General features: G+C 38.8%; 1 protein-coding gene across 9 annotated transcripts in view; it reads left to right on the top strand.

Annotated features, from left to right (window-relative positions):
- Positions 1-23,932, top strand: part of CACNB2 (calcium voltage-gated channel auxiliary subunit beta 2) — a 355,444-nt gene that overhangs the window by 167,919 nt on the left and 163,593 nt on the right. The window contains exon 1 of one of the 9 annotated variants that reach the window (XM_053572170.1): positions 13,801-13,916. The exons of the other annotated variants lie outside the window; for them this stretch is intronic. Within the exon in view, the coding sequence (XP_053428145.1) occupies positions 13,866-13,916 (51 nt within the window). The 5' untranslated portion in view covers positions 13,801-13,865. Of the gene's footprint in view, positions 1-13,800; positions 13,917-23,932 lie in introns of those variants that run through there. 9 annotated transcript variants of the gene reach the window in all.

Here is a 23,932-nt window from a genome sequence, read left to right as displayed (position 1 = left end):
CATATTCCAAGGTGAATCTGATCAATCTTAGTTACCCCAAGTGCAATTCAGCATAGACTTAACTGTTGTTTCTTGGTAATTTATGCAAGGAAAGCAAGGGGCAGAAAATTCACAGTGTTTTAGCCCAGCGAGAAGGAGCAGATGAAGATAAACGTGCACTTTTTCCTTTATCAGACTTCATCAGAACTGCTGTGCCCTCTGACTGCTTCAGATTAAATTCTGCAAATACATCAAATCCCATTTGGTGCTTAATAAGCACAGCTCACTTGGAGAGAGTTTTACTTTAGGATATCCTCGCTTTCCTTTGGAATGTGGCAGAGTACTCCCCCAATCATGGGAACGTCTTCAAATTTGACTTACGCACCTTCACATTAATTCAGAGAGTAGAAAGGAAAGATTGTTAAAAGCAATTGCATAGGCCACCACCCTTCCGTGAGGACTAAAAAGTCAAACTTTCCTGATATTGAAAAACGATATCCTAGAACATGCCAGAATTGTTCATTCTGGTTGAGAAAATGCCTTCAGATATGTTTTGATGTTGCTCCAAGGCACCTGTGGATTTCAGAGCCCAAGTAAAGAGACCACAAAAGAACGTGCCTATGACATAAATATAAAGAACATGTTTTTTTCTTAAGTATATCCATTACATTTTCATAATAAAAACAACATAATTCTCTTTTGATTCATCTCTTCAGCTTCCAAAAATATCAGATATACTTAAATGCTATCTTATGGAAATACACACATCTGGAAATACTAAATTGCAGCCGGTCTTGTTTTTAATGACCACATGTATGCCCTATATTCTGATGTCTGACTAACCTCTCCTTGCAAATGAGCAGGGTCTCTGGAGATAGGGCTGAGCAGGGGTCCAGGCAAGGCTGGTTTAAGATTTTGGGCAAGGGGTCACAGGCCTGAGTGAGGGCGGAGTGGGAGTGTAGGGCACATAGAGGGCAGATCAAAAGTGCCAAATCCATGAAGCAGGTCATTAGGATTAGGCAGAGAAAGAAGGGCTGCCTTAGGGGTAACTGGTGAGCCTGTGAAGGTCTGGAAGAGAGACCTGAAAAGATGCAAGACACCTCCACTCCATAGTCTGAGAATACTAGAAGTGATCAAATGCTGGGTTTCATTGTGAAGTTCAAGAGCTATAAGAATTCAAGATTTTAAGCTGGGTGAGGTAGGTCATGCCTGTAATCCAAGCACTCTGGGAGGCAAAGATGGGTGGATGGCTTGAGCTCAGGAATTCAAGAGCAGCCTGAGCAAGAATGAGACCCCATCTCTACTAAAACAGAAAAACTAGCCAGGGGTTGTGGCGGACACTTGTAGTTGTAGGTACTTGGGAGGCTGAGGTGAGAGGATCACTTGAGCCTAAGAGTTTGAGGTTGCTGTGAGCTATGACACCACAGCACTGTGCCCAGGGTAATAGAGTGAAAATCTGCCCTCCCCCCCCGCCTCAAAATTCAATATTTTAAAATTGAACAATGATGAAACCTACAGAGAAGAAAGGAGAATTTTCATGGCCCTAAAGCAATTGTTTTTTACATTGGGTTAACAGTAGAATTACCTGCAGAGCTTATAAAAATCCACATGCCCAAACAAGTTCATCCCAGACCCAAGAAACTACCATCTTGGGGTGGGATTTAGGTGTAACTTGAAGCTTCCCTGTGATTCCATATTGCAGCGAGGCTGAGAACTGCTGTTTTAAAGCAAGTAAGAGTGTTTTGGGCCTGGTTTATCCACTCCTGTATCATGCATCATATTCATAGTTAGAATAATTCATAGATTAACCACAATTATACTTAAGTATGAGTATACTTAAATTATATTTACATAGTGGGTGTGCACATAAACTAAAGGGATCTTGTTTACCAGAGTTTAATCTACCTTACTAAAGACTGGGTCCTCCACAGAATGTCCCCATAGTCACCCCAAAAGTAACCTTACACAAGGAAAATGGGAAATTGTATCTAAATATACTTTTATTTACAAAATAGTCATTACAACCTTTTGCAAAGAGGTGGCCAACACGTAGACAATATTTGGAAATATTTATTTCATCAGCTATTTAGAGAATAAGGAACTATAAAATCTCCATATCTCTCAAATGTTGAATTTTGTGATTATCTCTAGTTTCTTTTATTATTTTCAGGTTAATTTGAGGGTACAAAGAATTAGGTGACAGTGTTTACATTTGTTAGGTAGAGTCCCTGTTGTAGTTACATCCTGCCTTCAGGAAGTGTGCTATATAACCCCACATTGTGGCCATTAAGTGGGAGCACACCAATCCCCTTCCTCACTTCCCTTCCCCCCTACCCACTCCCCCATCTTGAATTGAATTGAATTGAGTTTTTCTTTTGTGTGGGTATTAGTTCATCTACTGGCTTCATATTGGTATTGAGTACATTGATAATTGCTTTTCCATGTGTTCCAACTCCAGGTTAATACAGAAGATGTGAGGTCTCCATCTTTTTTTATGGCTGAATAGTATTCTGTGGTATACACATGCCATGGTTTATTAATGCATTCCTGGGTTGATGGGCATTTAGGTTGTTCCCACATGTCTAGTTTTTATGTGATACTCAGAGAATACTGTGGACTTAGACCTCCTGAAATGGTCTCAAGGTCCTCAGACCACGCTGAGAACCACCAACAAGCAGAAGGACACATTATGAGAGAAGTTAGGGCTGCAAGACCACAGGCGTGTATTTCCCCCACTTTTCATTTGTACACAAATACACACTCTGTCATTTATGTGTCAGGATTTTCTTTTTCTTCGTAATTGCCTCTCTAATCTTTTCTCCACTTGGCTGTGATACACAATACATTCAGAATAAATGTGCATATTCTGGGCCACAGAGGAATAGATAGCACTGATGGGGATCCTCAACTCTATTAAAAAAGGATGGTTAACATCCACGAAAAATGTTCTTCCAAATAAAGCGCTATGTGGTTGTTAATCACATTTTAAAACACCCATGAGGGTCCTGCCTTTGTATATTCACAAACAACAAAACAGTTTTTATGCTTAAAAAAGCAAGTGATGAATCATGCCTGTTATGTTTTCATAATGAGATTGTGAATATTTTTTCCCAGACTTGGTACTCCTAAATTACCTCTTATAATAAAAAGGTGGGAGGAAGGGAAAGATATAGGCTTTTAAAATGTGTCATTGTAGTCAAAATCAGGGAGTAAACAGTTACATTTTTGGGATTTCCATGCATTTTGCGTTTAGAAAGTGGAATTTATTTTACTCTTGCCTGGCAGAAAGTTACAGTAAATGCAGTCACATGGGAGAACCACTCCTTTTAGCTCATGGTCTTACTTTAGCAGACATGAATGTTCTACAGTATCTTTATCACAAATCCATTATTTTATCCAGATACCCTTTATCTCTCTGTTTTATTCTTTTTTATTGAATTGATAAATGTGTGTTGTTAAAACTGAAATGTACTTTGTACAGGTAACACAAAGAAGTCATAGAAATTACATCACTATTTAATACTTAAAATATTTGACAAATTTTATATAGGTAATTATACCTTAGTCACTTGTAATACATATACTTATGTAGTCAAGTGCAAACGTAGAGAATTATTGGGTCTACTCCTCCCAGGACTCGTTGTATCAGCAAGCTCTGGTTTAAATAAAACTGAGGAGATGCTGGATACAGTGGCATGATCCTGTACAGCCAGGAGGACTCAGGGGGACCTCTTGAGTCGAGGAGTTCAAGATGGTAGTATGGTGAAAGTTCAGTTAACGAAGCAAGTATCATTTCTTTTTCTTTTTTCTTTTCCTGTTTTTAAGGTTTTATTTAAACACAAATAAAATGTGCGCAGGAGCTGTCTATTCATTTTCTTTGCTACACAGCCTGGCTTTGGGATTACTGGCTCTGATGGCCAGCTGGGCTGCTCTCTCCTCAGTGGCTTTGTGGTTCTTGGAAGAAACATTGTGTTGCTGCATGTCAGCAGCACTTCCAGCTCCTTTATGTTGTGGACAAGGAACTTACAGAGCTACTGGACAGCACTTGATGTGTTTTTGTTGCTCCCATAACCAATATTGGGCAGGAATATCTGGCCCTTGAATCTTCTCCAAACCCTGTTGTTAATACCTCTGGGTTTCTGCCAGATTTTGACATATAGGTCTGAGTAGCACCCAATCAACTTCTTGGTTCTCTTTTTGATGATCTTCAGCTTCACAAGAGGTCTGAGGGTGGCCATGATGCCAAACAGATGGTCGCCACCTCCATAGGTAGCGGTAAGGAAGAGCAAGTACCATGTCTTTTGACTTTTTTTTAAACCTAAATTTAAAAAGAGTCCTGGTGTGCTTTTCACTTTACTAAAGGTACTTATGGGGCCAAGGGCTTATGGGTTTGCTAAAAATCACTGACATGAGGCAGATTGCTTAAAATACTTAGCCTTAGTATGATATTAATGTATTAAAAATAGCATATTTCTAGATTTTTTTTTCTAGGTGTAAAATAGATTTGGGGGGTATAATTCATTTCCATCGTGGAGGACTGGAAAATAAGGAAAAAACGTAAAACAAAACAACAAAGCAACACTTAATCCTTGCCATCTCTCAGGTTCCCAATCTATAAATAGAGGATAAGGGTTCAAAGGATAATCATCGGGGTGTCATATACAACATCTAGTACACATCTGGAATATCAGAGTTGCCAAATAATGTTAGCATTTTTTTTAATCCAGCAGTTCTCAACTGGGGTTGATTTTTTTACAACATTGAGCAATTTCTAGAACCTCTGTTAGATTGTCAACAACAAAGAGGGGTAGGTAGTTTACTGGCATCTAGGGGAAGAGATCAGGGTTGTTGCCCATATTCTATACTGAACAGGTTAACCTTCAAAACAAAGGATGACCTAGGTCAATATGCCCACAGTCCTGACATGAAGAAACACTGCTAAAATGTCCAAGGTGTCCTTTCTATCAACATTGCCAATGTGACATGCTTTCACAGTAGAAAAGGCCCATACGAACTCATTTAACATGTATGCATGGGATCCTTCAAAGTAAAGACTCAGCCTTCAATGGGGTATAGAATTTATTTACCGTCTAGAGGTTACAGGAAGAATGTAGCCTCCAAACCTGGCAATAATAATAATAATAATAAGAAGAAGAAGTTATAGTGGTAAATAAGGTTTTAGTAGCAAGACAGGTTATGTGAGAGAGAAGAGGCCTGGCTGGCGAAGGTGGTCTTGTTATATACATCAAACCTCGCAGCTGGCAGGCCTCAGAGAGGCTAGGTGGTAAATGTCTCTTTTTGGACCTTTAAAGATGTCCAACTCTCAGTTAATCTTTCTTAGAACTGGACCAGGAAAGGGTTGGCTGAATTAATGCAGACTCTCCCTAGATCTGCAGGCGCAAACATCCCCTACGAAAGACACCCTTGCCAGGCTACTTTAAAATATGTCAAAGAAATGCATTTTGAGATCAATTATTCTACATGTTTTACAGGATTATGGGCCAAATTCTACTCCTCTAAAAGCAGTACGTGTGTTCATGGTGGTAACATTAAAGTCTAAACTAGCATGATAGACAAGTTGTAAGTTCTACATTTATTCTGTTTGGGGAAGACAGACTTTATATATATATATATATATATGTACATATATATGTGTGTATATATACACAAAGATTATATAAACATATATAAACATTAATGTATTTAATGCTGTTCACATATATTAAAATACTTCTTTTTCCATATATAGGCGTACCTCAGAGACACAATAGGTTCGATTTCAAATACCACTTCAATAAAGCAAATCTTGCAATAAAGTGAATCATGAATTTTTGGTTTTCTGGTCTATTACATGTAAAATTGCATTGTGTCTAAAAAAAACCCAATGTACCTTAATTAAAAAACACTTCTTTACTACAAAGCATTAACACTCACCTGAACCTTCATGGAGTCATAGCCTTTTTTTCTGGTGGAGGATCTTGCCTTGATGTTGATGGCCACTGTCTGATCAGGATGGTGGCTCTGAAGGCTAGGGTAGCTTGTGGCAATTTCTTAAAATAAGACAACAGTGCAATTTGCCACGTTGATTGACTTTTTCATTCCTAAGAGGCTTCTCTGTAGCTTGGGTTGCTGTTGGTAGCAGTTAGCCCAAAGTAGAATTTCTTTCCAAATTGGAATTAATCTCAAACTGTGTTCACTGCTTTGTCAACTAAAGATAATGCACTGTTTTAAATCTCTTCTTGTCAAGTCAACAATAATCTGCAGCATTTTTAACAGGCGTAGATTCCATCTCAAAAACCACTTTCTTTGCTGGTCTATGAGAAGCAACTCCTCACCTGTTAAAGCTTCACGAGGAAACTGTAGCAATTCATTTCCATCCTCAGGCTCCACTTCTAATCCTAGTTCTCTTGCTCTTTCCACCACATCTGAAGTTGCTTCCTCCACTCATGTCTTGAAGCTTTCATAGTCATTTGTGAGAGTTGGAATCCACTTCTTCCAAACTCTTGTTGCATGTTGATATTTTGAGTTCATGATTGAACATTCAATCATGAATGTTCTTAATGACATCTAGAATTGTGAATCTGCCTCCAGAAGGTTTTTGATTTACTGTGCCCAGATCCATCAAAGGAATCTCCGTCTATGGCAGCAATCACCTTACAAAATGTATTTTTTTGAAATAATAAGGCTTAAAAGTTGAAATTATTCCTTGTTCCATGGGCTGCATCATGAATATTATCTTAGCAGCCATAACAACATTATTCTTGTACATCTCCATCACAGCTCTTGGGTGACCGTCACTGAGCCGTAATTTTTGATAAGAACTCTTCGTTTCTGAGAAGTAGGTGTCAACACTGGGCTGAAAATGTTCAGTAAACCATTCTGTAAACAGATATGCCACTGTCCAGGGTTTGGTGTTCCATTTCTAGGGCATTAGGCAGAGTAGATTTAATTGAGGTACTAGGATTTTCAGAATGGTAAATGATCATTTGCTTCACCCTAACACCTTGTTGACCAGTCAGGAGTTGTGTTTTCGTCCCCAAATGCTGTTGACCAATCACAGGTTAACTCATGTTTGCAGTCACATTAGCTATCACAGTTTTTAAAACATAGGGTAATGTAGGATACTGTAAAAGCTTTCCTGATCATGTCACTGAAATAGTAGCCGGTGGCGTGAGATAGCTTTTTGCTCAAATTGCCACTCAACCATCAGTTAAAATCAGTAGCTGCATTTGCCTTCAATAAAAGGGTCAGCCTGTCTCTTGCAGCTTTGAAGTCAGACCTTCACTTCTCCTCCCTAGCTCTGGATGGCATCTAGTACTTCCGGCTGAAGGCTGTTCCATCTGCCTTAAAAAGTGAATTGTGTAGTGCAGGCGCCTCCATTACTGATCTAGCCAGGTCTTCTGGATAACTTGCTGCAATTTCTCCATCAGCCCTTATTATTTTCCCTTGCACTTTTCCATTATAAAGACAGCTTCTTTCCTTGACCCTCAGGATTCAACCTCTGCTAATTTCTAACCACCCTTCTGCAGCTTCCTCACCTCTCCCAGGCTTCACAAAATCGAAAAGAGTTAGGGCCTCGCTCTGGGTTAGGCTTGGGCTCCAGGGAATAACTGTGGCTGGTTTGATCTTTTACTCATACCACTGAAACTTTCTCCGTATCAGCAGTAAAGTTGTTTTGCTTTCTTACATTCATGAGCTCCCAGAAGTAGCACTTTTAATCTCCTTCAAGATCTCTGCGTTTGCATTCACAATTTGGCAAACTGTTTGGCCCCAGAGGCCCATCTTAGCTTTCCTCATGCCTTCCTCACTAAACTCAATCATTTCTAGCATTTGATTTTAAGTGACAGACACGCGCCTTTTTCTGTAGGGTTACTCATTTGCCTAATTTCTGCCTTGTGTCTCAGGGAACAGGGAGGCCTGAGGCGAGGAGAGAGACAGAAAACACAATTTTCTCCTTCTGTTTTTCCTAGAATCTTTTGAAGTGGCATTTTTGATGTAGACAAAATTACTGTGCCTCTTCATTAATTATAATATGTGCTTATTTTCAAGTATGTCTCATCCAAAAATAGGGACTAGGGGGTGGGAAGGAAAGAGTCCTTGTCTGTTTTTGCAGTTGGTTGGTTGTGATATGCTTGAATGTAATGTGCTGTCTCGAAAGGAATTTGTTTAGCCAATGTAAGCTCTTCACTAATGATAAAGAGCAGATTAAGGGACAGCTATTTTATCAAGAAGAGAAGAGAAATAAAAAGTCACCTGATCCCAGCCAGGTGCACTGTCTCAAGCTTATAATCCCAGTACTTTGGGGTGGTGTTGGGGTGGAAAGATCACTTGAGGGCAGGATTTTGAGACCAGCCTGGGCAACATAGCCAGACCCTGTCCATTCAGAAGATAATAAAGTGATGGCCTGTGTCTCAGCTGCACAGGAGGCTGAGACAAGTGGATCCCTTCAGCCTGGTAGTTTGGGGTTGTTGTGAGCCATGATGATGCTACTGCACTCTAGCCTGGGCAACAAAGTGAGACCTACTCTCTTACACAAGGCAACTGAGTTCTCCCCACGGCTACATTTTTCATGAAATTAATAGGGAGCTCCATTTATCTGAGTGACTCTTGATCAGAATGGACATTTTCACCTCCTATGCAGATGGTTGAATGGAGGTGGGATTGAAGGGTTGATCGTGGCTACTTAGGGGGAACCAAAATTTGAGAAAGCAAAACTATTCACTGAAATACTGCAGTGAAATTGTTTCACTCTTTTTCATATTCTTTTCAGTCAATGACTGTAATTCAGTTGGAAATTTTGTTAAAGAGAAAAAAGTACTATTAGTAACAAGATAGATGGCTATGTGGAAAGAAAACTCAGTTGTGTGTGACTATTTCCATTTTTTTTTTTTAATCATGGCATGTAAGATTGTTTCCTATTTTTATTTTTTAGATCAAATGATGTGTTTGGCTGTTATTTACCAAAAACACATGTGAGCCTTAGCGTGTAAACATGCTGTAGAGTTTTGTTTTGCTATGATGAGTCACCGTCTGGTTAACGCATACCATAATTATCCATATTTGTACACACGGCGTGGCCTTTTGTAATCAAAGACGACACTATTGAGGCATAAGCTCTAAATTGGGGTGTGATCAAGGGAATTTTTTCACAATCCTGGCCAGTTAGATAAATAGTCTGGACTTTGAAGTCTGGACTGGCTGCTTGAAGTATGTGACCTCCAAAATTCTGTATTTTTTTTTTTTTAATCTCCTGGCAACCTAACGTATTTGTATTTTGGCTACTACCTCCCCATCTAGAAAGATCAGCTGCTGTTTTAAAGTTTAAAACAACAAATGGTAAAGTTGTCTGACATTGACGTTTCACAGTGACTGAAGCTCTCCTTCCTGCCTTCTGGGTATGTGGACACATCATAGCTGTACTGAGTACAAATACAGGGGTCCCCATGAAATTGTCACGACAGACTATGTTACGGTCATTATTTCACTTCCGAGAAACACCATTGACAGCGTCCTTTCTGATTCACTTGTGCAAGTTTCAACGTGCTCAGCTTATCATGTTGCTGGGAGGGGTTCATTTGTTCCCATCTGTACAGGTATTTGTGTTACTTGATTTTGAGGTATCTCAAAACTTTCCTAATGACCTTTGTATACCAATAAAAAGAACCCTTATGTTTTCAGATTAGTATGGATCTTTAGTTATTAAACAAAAAAAGCACTCTGGGAGTTCTCTGGTTATAATGTCATTTTCATTAAGTCTTTTTCAGTTTAGCAAAGACAACTTGGGGGGTGGGTAGGGGTGTCATCGAGGAGTATTGGAAATAAGTTAAAATGTCAGAGGTATGCGTGCTGGCTGAGACCTCAGAAACCTCAGGTCCTTCCTTCTGAAATCAGACACACAGCTATTCCAAGGACCTCTCTGGGCTTCTCTGAGGACCACAGAAAAACCAGGCAGTTTGCTGAGCGCCTGGAACTGTTTCCAAGATGTTCCAGACTTACAGTGGTCTAGTTTTCCCATCTTTCTCCTTTGCCTCTCTAGTCATCTGTCCTACTTTCAACCTGAAATAGACGTAGAAATAATTTGAATTTCACATTCTGTGATCTTAGGTTGCACTTTAAAGCCCTTCACGTCAGCAGTGTTGACAGAAAGGACAGCCTTGACATTTCAGCAGGGTTTCTCTGTGTTAGGACTCTGGGCACATTGACCTGAGTCATCCTGTGTTTTGGAGGCTGCCCTGTGCACTCTATAGGATGTGGGCAGCAACGCTGGCCTCTGCCCCTAGATGTCAGTAAAGTCCCCACCCCTCCCTGTTGTGACAGTCAAACAGAGGTTCTAGAAATTGCTCAATGTTGTAAAAAATCACCCCCAGTTGAGAACTGCTGGATTATGGCAAAAGATGCTAACGTTTATTTGGCAACGCTGGTATGCCAGATGGTTAGTAGGTGTTGTACGTGTCACCCTGATGATTATCCTTTGAACTCTTTACCCTCTATTTATAGATCAGGAACCTGAGGGATGGCAACCATAAGTGTTGCTTTGTTGTTCTGTTTTGTTTTTCCTTATTTTTGAGTACTCCACAATGGAAATGAATTATAACCAAAAAAACTATTTGATACCTAGGGAAGAAATCTAGAAATATGCTATTTTTAATATGTTACTTTTATAACATGGCTGAGTATTTTAAAGATTCATTTCCTCCAGTACAGACATGTAACTTGAAAATTTACTGCAAGTATGAAAAGTCCAAAATTACTATTAGATAGTGACTCACCTATCTAAATTAAGGTTGCTTTCCTTCATCCCTGGTATATGGGGCCAGTGCCCTAGTCCTTGAGCCACAGGCATCGTCCAAGGTTGCTTTCCTTTTTCTATCCTTTTAATACTGTAAAGTGACCAATTGTCTGGGGTCTGGGATTTCTTATTTCTTCCTATTTCTGGCATGACAAACTATCTCATCTAAAATCTGTCACTTGGGTGAGGCACAGTGGTTCACACTTATAATCCCAGTGCTTTGGGAATTGGGAAGATCATGTATGCCCAGGAGTTTGAGGCTGCAGTGAAATAAAATAATAAAATAAAATATAAATATAAAATAAACAAAAATAAAATAAAAGTCTCTCACTTCCTGTCCTTCATGGGCCTTGAATATTCCCTTTACTGGTTTTTTCTTTCAGTAACTGTCATTCTTATATGTACCTCTTCCTTAATTTCTCTTCAGTTTAGCTCTCCATACTCTTCCCAAGGACCTCAACAAACTGTCTCTCAGGCCCATTTGAGTGCAAAAAGAAAAAAATTCTAATAATGCGAAAAGAATACTATCCATATAACCATGCAAGTGCACATACACACGCAGACCGTTGTTTAGTTCTAGAACGTTTATAAGAGCTTGGAAAGCAACCAAGGAAAATATATATTTACAGTGCTTGGAAAGCAACCAAGCAAAACATATATTTACAGTGGGAATGTTAATAACTAATGAGTTCAGGTTTGAAGAGAAGGATGAAGATGAAAATTCTGAATGCAACATACGGGAATTGTTCATCCTTCATCCTTCTCTTCAAACCTGAGCTCATTAGTTATTAACATTCCCACTGTAAATATGTATTTTAGTGGCATTATAAATTTAAGTGGGCTAAGCTGGGAAAGTTAGCATCAGATATGGCATATGTATATGACATGCTGCTGTCAGAAGAGAAAGAAATCATGTTGCAAGTTGAAAACTGGCGTCTTGATATAATTTTTCCAAAATTTTGGAATATTTCTTTGAAAGAAATACGGAATGATTATGTACCAGAGACTGTTTTTTTTTTTTTTTGATCTATTGAAAGAAGCAGTAAGAGGGTAAAGTCACTTTAAACCAGTGGTTCTCAACCTTTCTAATGCCACGGCCCTTTAATACAGTTCCTATGGGTCGTGACCCACAGGTTGAGAACCACTGTTTTAAAAGATTATGGGCAAGGTGCACATATTTATAGTCATTGCAGAAAAGAATGCTGAGCTAAGATTATTAAATTTGATACAGAACTGGTTCATACTCTAGATGGCAATAAAACTATAATTTAGGGGGTCTTTTTCATACTAGACATCAGTTATTTGGGTACCAGACAAGTTCATTTCTACTGGAAAAATTCATTTGTACATCTGTCTGTTTTCTGCAAACTAATGTCTGTCCTCACAGAGATGCAAAATGCCCCTAACCCACAGTAAACATTGAGCATCTGGATCTGTTAATACTTCTTATTTTTTTATCTGTGTAATAAACCCTTCATGTCTTCCTGTCATGGAAGGGACACCATCTGGACATACATTCACCAAATTTACCAAGTTCACTCCAACCTCATGACATTTATCTTGTTGAAGAAAGTTGTAGAAAATGTTTATTCCCCATGTTCTGTGCATAAGAGTGCCTGAAACAAGTAACTCTGTGTAAAGAAAATCTTCTGTTACGACCTGAATGAAGTATACAGCCTGCACGGAGTCAGTAGTTATCAGTTGATTCATCCAAAGTGATGGAAGAACATAAATTTTCCTTTTGAAGCATTGCATGAAGTTGTTCTGTTAACTTGAAGGCTGATTCATGCAGCCAACCACTTATGGTTCGTCTTGAAAGAGCCAAGTTTGTATTTTGAAACCTTACCAGGATCTAAGCAAGCTGCAGCCTCACCAATGCATTCTTTCATAACTTTTATGTCACTGAATGGCTTCCCTGTTTTCCTGAGTATTTGAACTACTTTATAAATTGTTTCAGCGGTATTGTTTCCAGGTCTTACTGCTGCTTGAAGGAATTGTGTTTGCTTTCACTTTTAATTTTTTAATTTCTGCAATAAAATCTTTCAAGCCTCTCCCTCTAATGTAAAATATTTATGCATGTTATAATAATGCTGATGAGCACTGAATTTCTTTAATGTTGATATTGCAGTATCACAAAGCAAGCAAATCACCTCCTCTTTAGCAGAAACAAGATACTATTGCAATTCCTAATCCTCATTAAGAAATCTGTTTTCTTCCTTCAGTGTTCTGTTGATCATCTTTGACTTGCTGGGCTGTTCAGACAGAATTTTAAAAACATTGAGCTATGCAACTGTCCACAAATGCTACTTCAAACACAGTACACCATTGTCAAAAGCTGATGACAGACTGGCTTACTTGACCCCCATAAAAGGTCATCAGCCAGCTTCATTTGGTAGTGGCAACGGCCAGGTGGGGGCAAGTTAGAACTAAACCATGAGCAGAATAGCCATCTATTTAACGTTATGATTCACAAATGTTCTAATTGTGCCTGTCAAGCTGGAAGGATTATTTTGCTGAAATTCATTTTATTCCTTGGTATTTAAAATGCATTCATTTTCAAAATAAAATATAAAAGACAAACAGAAAGGTATTCATCAACATGAAAGGATTTGTTCTGTCAAATGTGGATTCAGTCAAAAGGCATTTAAGGACCTAGAAACCATGTGTAGCCTTAAAGCAGCCCTGTCCCCACCCTGGGCTATTATGAAGAAGGTGTCTTTGAGCTCTGTGTGGCGGGGCAGCCTGATGGCTCGCATCTGACCCTGATGAAGTGTCACTCTGCTTGGACAAGTTTGGCGGTCTCTTCCAAGCCAGCTGATGTAACTCAAAGTAGAAAAAGACCCTCCCACTTTCCTTTGTTAATTAACTTTGATGGGCTCCTCGGCTGTTTCTTAAGTGGTTCTGGAACACAGGGAGCAGCTGTAATCTGACAAACTGTAGAAAGTGATACTGGCTACGGCTACACCCCCCAAGCCAGCTAGTGAAGGGGAAAGCTGTTGATATGCTGCTCAGCTGAGCTGCTCTGGCTGGTCCTGAGTTTTTGCTCCTGGGAAGAGTATTCCCCCTGGCCTGCCGGTCCCCTTCCAGCAGATCTAGCATGCTTGACAGACGCCTGGTTTCTCCGCAGACAAAATGCATCATTCCTGGGGTAAGAACACGGGGAAGGAGGCAGCCAGATAGATGCACGGTGTGGTTTAAAGAAAGCAAAAATGCGCTGAGCTATTACCGAGCTGCAAGCAAACTCAGTGGCTTTACTTTGTGAAGTGTTCTTATCTTGCCAGAAATGTTGCCATTCACGGTGTTATGACTTAACCGTGGGGCATAATCTAGGGAAACTGTAGTTCTGGCTTTAAATTTGATCTGATTTAGATCCATTTAGGAGCCTGGAGAAGAGAGAGAGAAAAGCACGAACTTCAGAGGAAAATGAAAAGGCTTTTCCAGCCGCAGACAAGCACTTGTTGCTTTGTGGCTCTTTCTGGCAGCCCATCCACTGAGCCGTTTTGGTGTGTGTGTCTGATTCCTTTCTGTGTAAATCAGGATGCGGTGACTTCTTGTGTTGCTGCAAATGAAGATTTGATTGCTGTTTGTCCCTGAAAATTGTTTGGATTTAATGCACTATAGACGTGAGAGTCTTAATACTTAAAACACTGAAACGCAGCCTGACTGCACAACCACTGGCTGTCTTGGGTGTTTGGATTTGGTTTAGAACTTTATTGATGCCTTTCAAAAAATAATAATTCCAGAATCTAAAATTAACACAGAGCCTATAAAAATAAAAATCATAATGTCATAAACATCTATGCTACTAGGACGCGAAAATCCCTTTTTAAAATCAATAACAACAACTCTTTCCAAATGATCTCTTTTGTTTTCTGTTATCTCAACGTACACCAAATTTAGAATAATAGGGGAAAAAGTACTTGCTAAGAAGTTATGTGCAATAATCATTTTTTCTACATGGTATCATCTAAAAGTATTAGCATATTCAATAAATTGAGATATTTTGCTTGATCTATGTGATTTTGACTATCTTTTATTAGATTTCATTTTAGGTTTTCTAAAGATACAGGATTTCCCTGGTGAGTTGGCTCCCATTAAGTTTTGTATATCACAGTTATATTCCTTTATACATAGGGCAGGCAGTGTGTTACTCGTGATTATTTTAATTATAAAGCATCTAGGCATTTAATATTTTCTTTATACAAGTTTCTGAACTTTTCACATACTATTCATATTCAGTTTAGAAATCGTTCAATACCTGTTTTGAGGGACGCCCAGAGTCATCATTTCCCGTAAACTTGCCTGTTCTCTAAGAATATTATCAGATGTGAAAAAACTGCTATATATTTTTTCCTACAAAAGAATTCTATGAATTAGGAGAATAAATAACACAAAACCCAAATTGCCAAATACATATCGTTAGTCATTTTGAATATAGTCAACAGTGGAATTGGGCACCATTATTTCAATTATTTCATGGGAATGCCAATCTGTGTGATTCTAAAATAATCACATGAGTAATTTATCCTAGCATTAATTTCAGTCCTGTCTCGAAGTGTTACGGGGAATCTGCATAGAGATGTTTTTCCTTTGAAACCACTTTTTCATCCCTAAACCTGGATTTTTTATTTCTTATATGGCTTGCCCCTTCTCATTTTAACTAACACCTATGTTGGAGTGAGGCTTTCAAATACATAGATTTTTTTGTTCGAATGGTTAAAGTTTAAAATAACTCTTTATAAAGGCTTTTGTAACCATCTAGTACTTTCAATTCAGTCTTTCTCAAAGTTCCACGATAATAGAAACTTTTCTTTGAAGTTGGGACAACAGTATAAATGAGGAAATTTTTTCGTAATCCACATATACATTTACATGTGTGTATTTATGTGTGTATATGTATTGCAGAATAACTTTTTTAAATGCTGAATAAACTATGTGGTCTTTATTTTTGTCCAACCCAAGAATGATTTTAGTTTTTATATCGGTATCAGTTTATATCAGGACTTTTTAAAAGTCATACAAACCCCAACGGCATGAAGACACATTTAGAAATGATTCATTTAATTTTCATCTTGCATTAAAATGAAACTATGAAGCTGATGCAGTTTGGTGTAATTACCTTTTCACAGCCAAAGGCCAAAAAAAAAAAAAAAATCAGTCTAAGTATTAGTAAATGCACTTGTTGACTTTATAAAATCTGATGCTTTGTAAATTTCTGAATATGGTATTTTCTTTTTTGAAATTTTAATATATACTTAGTGGAGAAAAATGTAATTTTTCTTTGCATTCCACAAATGATTTTTAATTTTGTTACAGTATTTAATGCAGGTTAAAGCATACTGAGAATATAACTTCAATAAAATATTCATCCCTTTGGCATTTGAATTTGATTAGTCAATTCTGAGGAAATGTGAGCTTTGGGCAAGTAGGTTTTTATGTTTCCCTGAACAAAGATGTTCATCATAAAACATAATACTGAAAATTGGAAATGACCTAAAAGTCTAAAACTAAGGAAATAGTTATGAAAGCTATTCATTCCTAGAGTAGAATAATATTTCTATTAATTATTAATAATAATTAAAAATTATGTCTTGAAGAATTTTAATGACACGGATTCAAACATCGTCATCTTTAATAGCCACAATTATTCTTAGACCAACATGGTCACTCCCTCAATGTCTTTTCTTCCCTTTCTCCACGTAAAAAATGATCTCTTCAATTTATGGAAGCTTTTAAAAATTTAGGATGTTCCCCATAATTTTAGTTTTCTCTGACTGTGGCTAAGAGCCAGTGTTTGGACTCGGACAGATTGTTTTGAATACCAGGCCATCCTCCTAATAACTATGTGATTGGCAAGTTTTATCTTCTCTGAGCCTCAGTTTCACCAACTATCAGATTAGGAATAATAATAACATTTATGTTTTAAGGTATTTGTGAAAATTGCTTTTAAAAGCTCAGAGTACATGTATAGAAATGTAATTATAGGTGGCCTGATTTGCATAGCACCTGCAGTCCTAAGGTTACTAGGACTCCTACATTTTCTGCAGTGGCAAAGAATGAATGAACTCAGCTCTGAGATCTGAAACTAGATGCTTATGATGGGCAGCCAGGGAAAGGTCAGGAGGTTTTCTGTTTTGGTTTGGGTGCTTTCTTTCTTTTGCATGTTGGAGGAAGGGGAAGAGATTCAATAACCCGGCATGAAGCGAGGCTCTTATTTGGCTATCTTATACATCCACTACCAGAGGGCTAGGAGAGGAACACAAGTGTAAACTCTGCAAAACTGTGAGCAAATATTTCAGCCTATGTATATATGAACATTTTCTAGCTTCAGTTGATTCTCAAAGTGGTCCTCCACTTTTTTTTTTTTGAGACAGAGTCTCACTATATCACCCTTGGTAGAGTGCTGTGGCGTCACAGCTCACAGCAACTTTAAACACTTGGGCTTAAGTGATTCTCTTGCCTCAGCCTCGCAAGTAGCTGGGACTACAGGTACCCACCACAACGCCTGGCTATTTCTTTGTTGCAGTTGTCATTGTTGTTTAGCTGGCCAGGGCCGAGTTCGAACCCGCCACCCTGGGTGCATGTGGCTGGTGCTGTAACCACTATGCTATGGGCACCGAGCCAGTCCTCCACTTCTCAAGGGTGATGAACCAGAGCTCTGGAATGGGAATAAGCCTTGGAGAACAAAAAAAGATGGTGGTGGTTAAATATTCTAAGAAAATCTAGTGATTTTCTTTCTTCTTTCTTTTTATATTGCTAACATAGTATTTTTTTTTCCTTCCTTTAAGAGAAAGTTAACGTGTGACCGTGCATCCTTGCATGGTGTAAAGCAGATAATGGCCTAAGGCTTCAGGTTTCTGCATCTCGTGTGGGATGTAATTTGTATGTAAATGTGTAGATACCCTGTTTTTAAGGCCTGGTGGGTAGCACATATACCTGAGAATACTGGCAGCATCACCTACAGGTACCAGCCTGTTTGATTTGATTTTACCTCGTCCCATAAAGCAGTTGGTGGAAATGATCATTTTGTGCAATCTGGACAGAGATTCGCAAAGTTCTTTTTGTTACTGAAACTGGAAAAACTTGAATTAGAACTTTCCCATTCTGAGTCATTAATGTAAGGTTGTTATCAGTAAAAATAAAAGAAATATTAAAAGAAATGATAAGTATTAAGAATATCCCACAGCCTCACCATGTTTGGTCAGATAATTTTATGCTGGCATTTTGCCCTCTGCTCCTTTTCTACTAGCCTGCGTATTTTTATAGTTGGAACTGTAGTGTCGGAGTACTGTGAATTCTGCCTTTCCCCCTCAACATTATTCTGAGAACACTGTCCAGTTGTAACATAACATTCTGCAGCTTCGCCATCATTTATCCAATAACATAGTCATGTATGATTAGACTTTTAAGTTGATTCCATATTTTTGTTTTTATTGGTTTTAAATAAATGTATAATGACAATTGTAAGGATATGGTTTTTGGCTCTGTTAAACAACTTGGAGATAAATTCTCAGCTGTGGAATAGTTTGAACAGTGAATGAATTTGAATGTTCTTGTTAATCTCTGGCTAGGCTCTTGATATATCTTTTGAGAATTCTAGTTGACAGTGTCTGCATTATTAATATATTGATTTTATGCAGTGTACCCATCATTAGATATTAATGACTACTTCAAAGGTAAATAGTTAGACAATATTGGTTTAATTTCCGTTTCTTGGATTACTAGTGAAGGTGAATATTTGTCTGAATATTTATAGACGTGTATTGTATTTGTATTATTATATGTGTATTATTGTATTTGTGTAAATTATTTTATTGGGCATCCCGTATTTAGATTTTTTAATGTTACTTTAGTTCATTAAATATTGAGTATTATTTTTTATTTTTTTGCAGTTTTTGACCGGGGCTGGGTTTGAACCTGCTACCTCCAGTATATAGGCTGGCGCCCTACTCCTTTGAGCCACAGGCGCCACCCAATATTAAGAGTATTTGTTACAGAAGGGGTGGGGAGCCGGGACCTCAGGGCCACATGTGGCCTGGACTCTTGAGTACTGGCCTTTTGACTAAATCCAAATTTTATATAACAAACCCTTTTAGTAAAGGGATTTGTTCTGTGAAGTTTGGATTCCCTCAAGGGGCCACACTTGGGGGGTCTAAAGGGTAATATATGTCATTAGAAATCACCAGTAGAATAATCAGAAGATGAAGACTCAGTTTTGAAAAGTAGAACCAGGCGGCACCTATGGCTCAGTGAGTAGGGTGCCAGCCCCCATATACCAAGGTGGCCAAACTGCAACAAAAAATAGCCGGGCGTTGTGGCGGGCACCTGTAGTCCCAGCTACTCGGGAGGCTGAGGCAAGAGAATCACCTAAGCCCAAGAGCTGGACGTTGCTGTGAACTGTGAAAACACAGCGCTCTACTGAGAGTGATAAAGTGAGACTGTCTCTAAGAAAAAAAGAAAGTCATTTCTTTCTTTGGGTGGTGCCTGTGGCTCAAAGGAATAGGGCACCAGCCCCATATACCAGAGGTGGCAGGTTCAAACCCAGCCCCAGCCAAAAAAAAAAAAAAAAAAAAAAGTAGAACCAAAAAGCTTTCAACTTTATTATGATGTCTAACTTACTTTTTGGCAGACAGCTAATAACCATTCTACAGAATAAGAAAAGACCACAGCTGACTGAAGGGCAATTAACATAACAAGTGAATTCAGTCCCACTTTTGGCTCCATAGACTTAGCATCCTCGGGGACATCACAAGCCTAGCCCATCAGGTTGTTGCTGATTCACGGCTCTCAGGACCAGAAGGGCCCCTGCACCTGCTGGCTTCCTTCTTTTGGCCATTCAGGGACTTTTCACTTCTCCCCTAGGATTGGAGATTGAAATTTTCTGTATGTTTTTTTGGTAGGGGACCTATTGTCATTTTAACCTTAATGTAACATTATGTCTTTTGTGTGTGTGTATGTGAGACAGAGTCTTGCTCTGTCGCCTTAGCTAGGATGCAATGGATTAATCAGAGCTCACAGCAACCTCAGACTCCTGGGCTCAAGCAAGCCTCCTGCTTCAGTCTCCCAAGGACGTGGGACGACAGGTGCACACTGCCATGCCCAGATAAATTTTTTGTGTTTTTAGTAGAGACAGGGTCTCACTCTTACTCAGGCTGGCCTCCAACTCCTGACCTCAAGCAATCCCCGCTCCCCCCGCCCCCACCCCTTCGTCTCCCTCCCAGAGTGCAAGGATTGCAGGTGTGAGCCAACGCTCAGGGCCACATTATGTCATCTGTTAACTCTACTAACAGCCATTACCTACTCTTAAACCCCAGTTAAGTCACATTGCTTTGTGACCTCTTAGCAGCATCAGAAAGAAAAATTATGGCCCATAAAGTCGTGTCTGAGATCCTTTTTATACTGTGAACACAAAATAGTTTTTCCACTGTCAGAAAGGCCCACGTCCCCTGATCAAGTGTCCTCTTTATAAAGTCTACTTTGTCCCACCCTATGTCCCCTAATCTTCTTCACAGTTGCTCGTGGACAGAAAGTGTCTTTGCTTTGAGAGCATGATGGGATGGATGGATCTCACTGAACTTAAGGGAGAATAACAAGGATTTATTCTTGACTTTAGCACTTGTCTCTTGGTTTTGGAGCAAGCCGATTAAATCTCTGGGCTTGTCGACTTTCCCCTGAGAAATGAAGGTGATAATTGACAATTCTTGCCTTTCCACTGTCTCGTTTGGGAGATGAGAGGCCCAGGGAGGTGATGCCTTATACTTAGAGCATCTCAGAATAGCTGTTTGTAGTTTTTGTCTTTCCTCTGAAGCCTGAGTAATGGGTTAAAGAATGTGCATTTGATATTGATGTCATGCTTTTAACAAGAGATATTTCTACAACATGAAACCTGCTGGGCTTGAGATTCTTCCAGCTGGGTCCAGGTTTATGGCCATTTTTGTGATTTACTTTAATAAGGTTTAATGACCAATAAAAAACATTTGGAAGGAATCTTTCAAGTTCCACATCAGGGCGTTTTTGAGCATGATGTACAACTAAACTTCCAACACTTTCATAATGAGCTATGAATAATTATTACTAATTTGATGTTTAGGTGGGTTATTTTTAAGGAAGCTTGGACCTGCACCCAACTATAACAGAATGGACAAAAAAATCAACCTTCGACAAAAGCAACCTTTTGGCAGGTATTACCCAAAATCTTAATAACCCACATAGTATGAATTAAGTACTATTTAGGTGAAGTTAAAGGTGGTCTCTGTTGTTGAGAAAATTATCATTTACATGGATAACAAGGTAAGAAAATACATTTGCAGCTATGGAAATATTGAAGAAAAGGGAATCATGACTCTCTATTACAGACACAAATGTTTAGAGAATTCTCAGGGTAAAAGGTCAATTGAAAATTTGGAAGTTGTGGCATTGAGTTCAATTTAGTATATTGACCTGAAACAATTAGACAAGAGACCCTGTCAACTGTCTCTTTAAAACGATTTCATTGACGTACATATTTTGTGCTACAATTAGAGAGGCCCAAGATGGTTATGTGGCCTAAATGTGAGCTCCGAAAAAGTTGATATTTTAAAGAGAGCTCAGATCTGTCCTCTTGTCTTTGCATTTCACAGGAAAGGCAGGAATTCACAGGAACTGGGAGGAGACATGATAGCATTCAGAGTTTCCATGAGGGCCTCCATGGGGCTGCTTCTGTGTACCTGAGCGTTGTTGTGCTGTAGTTATAACAATCATTGGAAATGTTGAAAGTTGATTGTTCAGAGAGACCCCACACACACACCAAAAAGAAAAAAAAAGAATTTTTCACTGAGTTCCAGATTACTAAAGCAAACTCAGTAAGAGATCGTGTGAATAATTATGGGTCCAGTTATTGATGCAGTATCTGCTCTGGGGTTGAGAAAGTGCATATTGGTTTAATTTCTGCAGCCGAGAGAGCGTGCCTGACTTCTTTGGGACTACTTTCCATGCCAGCAGCATAAACTTAGCATTCAAAATGCCATTAAAATCGAAGACGATATGCTCAGTGAAATAGGCCAGACTCAGAAGTGCACGTACGGACAGTTCCAGCAGGATCCCACTGATAGGGACCTGGAAGTGGCAGATTCACAGAGACAGACTTAGAATGGTGGCTGTCAGGGGCTCAGAAAGTGGAGAATGGGGAGTGTTGCTCAGGCTGGTCTCCAACTCGTGGCCTCAAGCAGTCCTCCTGCCTTGACCTCCCAAAGTGCCAGGATTACAGGCATGAACCATAGCATGCAGCTAGTGTTCCTTTACGAAGGAGCTCCTTCTTGACCTTGAGACCTGAGGGTCTTGTAGCAGAAGGTGAAGCTTTCAGTCAGCCCTCCTAGAATCCCCCCACATACACACAGCAAAACCAAAGATCAGCTATTTCCTTCATAGGCAGAGATAATGAAAATCACCCAACTGGCCTGATCCCAAGATTGTCCCCCAATTGCCTTGTGTTTTAAAAAAACATTATAATCCTCTCTAAAAAAAATCCATTTTTACTAAAATAGTTTTCTGTCTTCTAGAATGATCAGAGATTTTTTTTTGTCTTTTAAAGAGCAATTTTTTCTTATCGTTATATACCAGCTCCCTCAAGAGAATGTGTATACAAATAAAGATATTTTCATAAAGACCACATGTATACCCTTTCTTTTCCTTTTGTTTTCTTGCTGAAATATGTGTTTATTACCAGATTTCTCATCACATTTTATGGGGATTTTTTTATGTTTCTTTTTTCAATTATTGGCGTGCATCTAAGCATATATTTTGTTTTATCATCATGATATATTGAGATTAGGAGACCACTTTGTGATAAAAGAAGTATCGTAAAACAAGAAAACGCTTGGGGAAATTACACAGATCAAGAGATCTTTGCTGACTCTGCTATGTACTGGTGGATGTGTCTTTATGTTCTTCAGCCTGTATTTTTTAATCCGTGAAATGCTGAACTGGAAAACTATTTGCTATGTACAGACATTTCAAAGCATTTTTCAAAATTGTGTTGGGAAGATACGTTACTCTATTGTTACCCTTTTTTGCCTTTTTCCTTCTACCGTGGAAAACCAGATGGTCTACATGAGCTGAGAGAAATAATTTTCTAGTCTATGTGGGTAATTCCTTCCCTTGCGCTTGATCTGGAGCAGTGGAAACCAAAGGAATTCAGTTCAATATAATGAACTAAATCAAGTTCTTAATTACTGAATTAGGAAAGATTTTAACATAATTTAAGGTTCCCTCGTCATATTTCTTTCCAAATCGGAAAGTGGAAAGTCTGTAGTTTAAAGAGTGATTTCTATTAGCTGCTTTTTCCTGAGTAATTCATGGATTCAACAAATCAAAATGGCTGTCAGATTTTACAAACCAGAGAAAAATAATTGGTTATGACATTTAAAATATAAACATTGATACAGAGAATTTCAAATCCTTTTTTTTGAGACAGAGTCTCGCTCTGTCACCTGTGTAGAGTGCTGTGTTGTCCTAGCTCACAGCAACCTCAAACTGTTTTATTTTTTTAAGTCTTTTGTACATAGATCATAAATACATTTATGCCCATTTCAGTGTGTTGATTATTTGTACAAATTGGCGTGCTTACATCATACTAATTAGCATAAATTTCATCTCATTTACCCAATTATAGCATTAGGACATTTGTGTTCTACACATGATAGAACCAACTTGTACTTGCAATGTGCTCCATAGTTGTGGTCCCCCTATCATCCCCTACTATCTCTCCCGCCCCCTCCCCATCCCTCATCCTCCCCTTTCCTCCTTCATAGGCAGAGATAATGAAAATCACCCAACTGGCCTGATCTCAAGATTGTCCCCAAATTGCCCTGTTGTCCCCCCACAGCCTAAAGTTGTGTTTCATTTTTCATATGCAAGTGTGAGTTATTATAAATTGGTTTCACAGTAGTACTAAGTACATTGGATACTTTTTTTTTCCCCATTCCTGAGATACTTTGCTAAGAATATTTTCCAGCTCCATCCATGTAAACATAAAAGAGGCAAAGTCTCCATCTTTTTTACTGCTGCATAGTATTCCATGGTGTACATATACCACAATTTATTAATCCATTCGTGGGTCGATGGGCACTTGGGCTTCTTCCATGACTTGGCAATTATGAATTGAGCTGCAGTGAACAATCTGGTGCA

The sequence above is a fragment of the Nycticebus coucang genome, chromosome 20 (assembly GCF_027406575.1).
Source record: "Nycticebus coucang isolate mNycCou1 chromosome 20, mNycCou1.pri, whole genome shotgun sequence".
Classification (NCBI taxonomy): Eukaryota; Metazoa; Chordata; class Mammalia; order Primates; family Lorisidae; genus Nycticebus; species Nycticebus coucang.
This window is presented reverse-complemented; position numbering and strand designations above follow the sequence as displayed.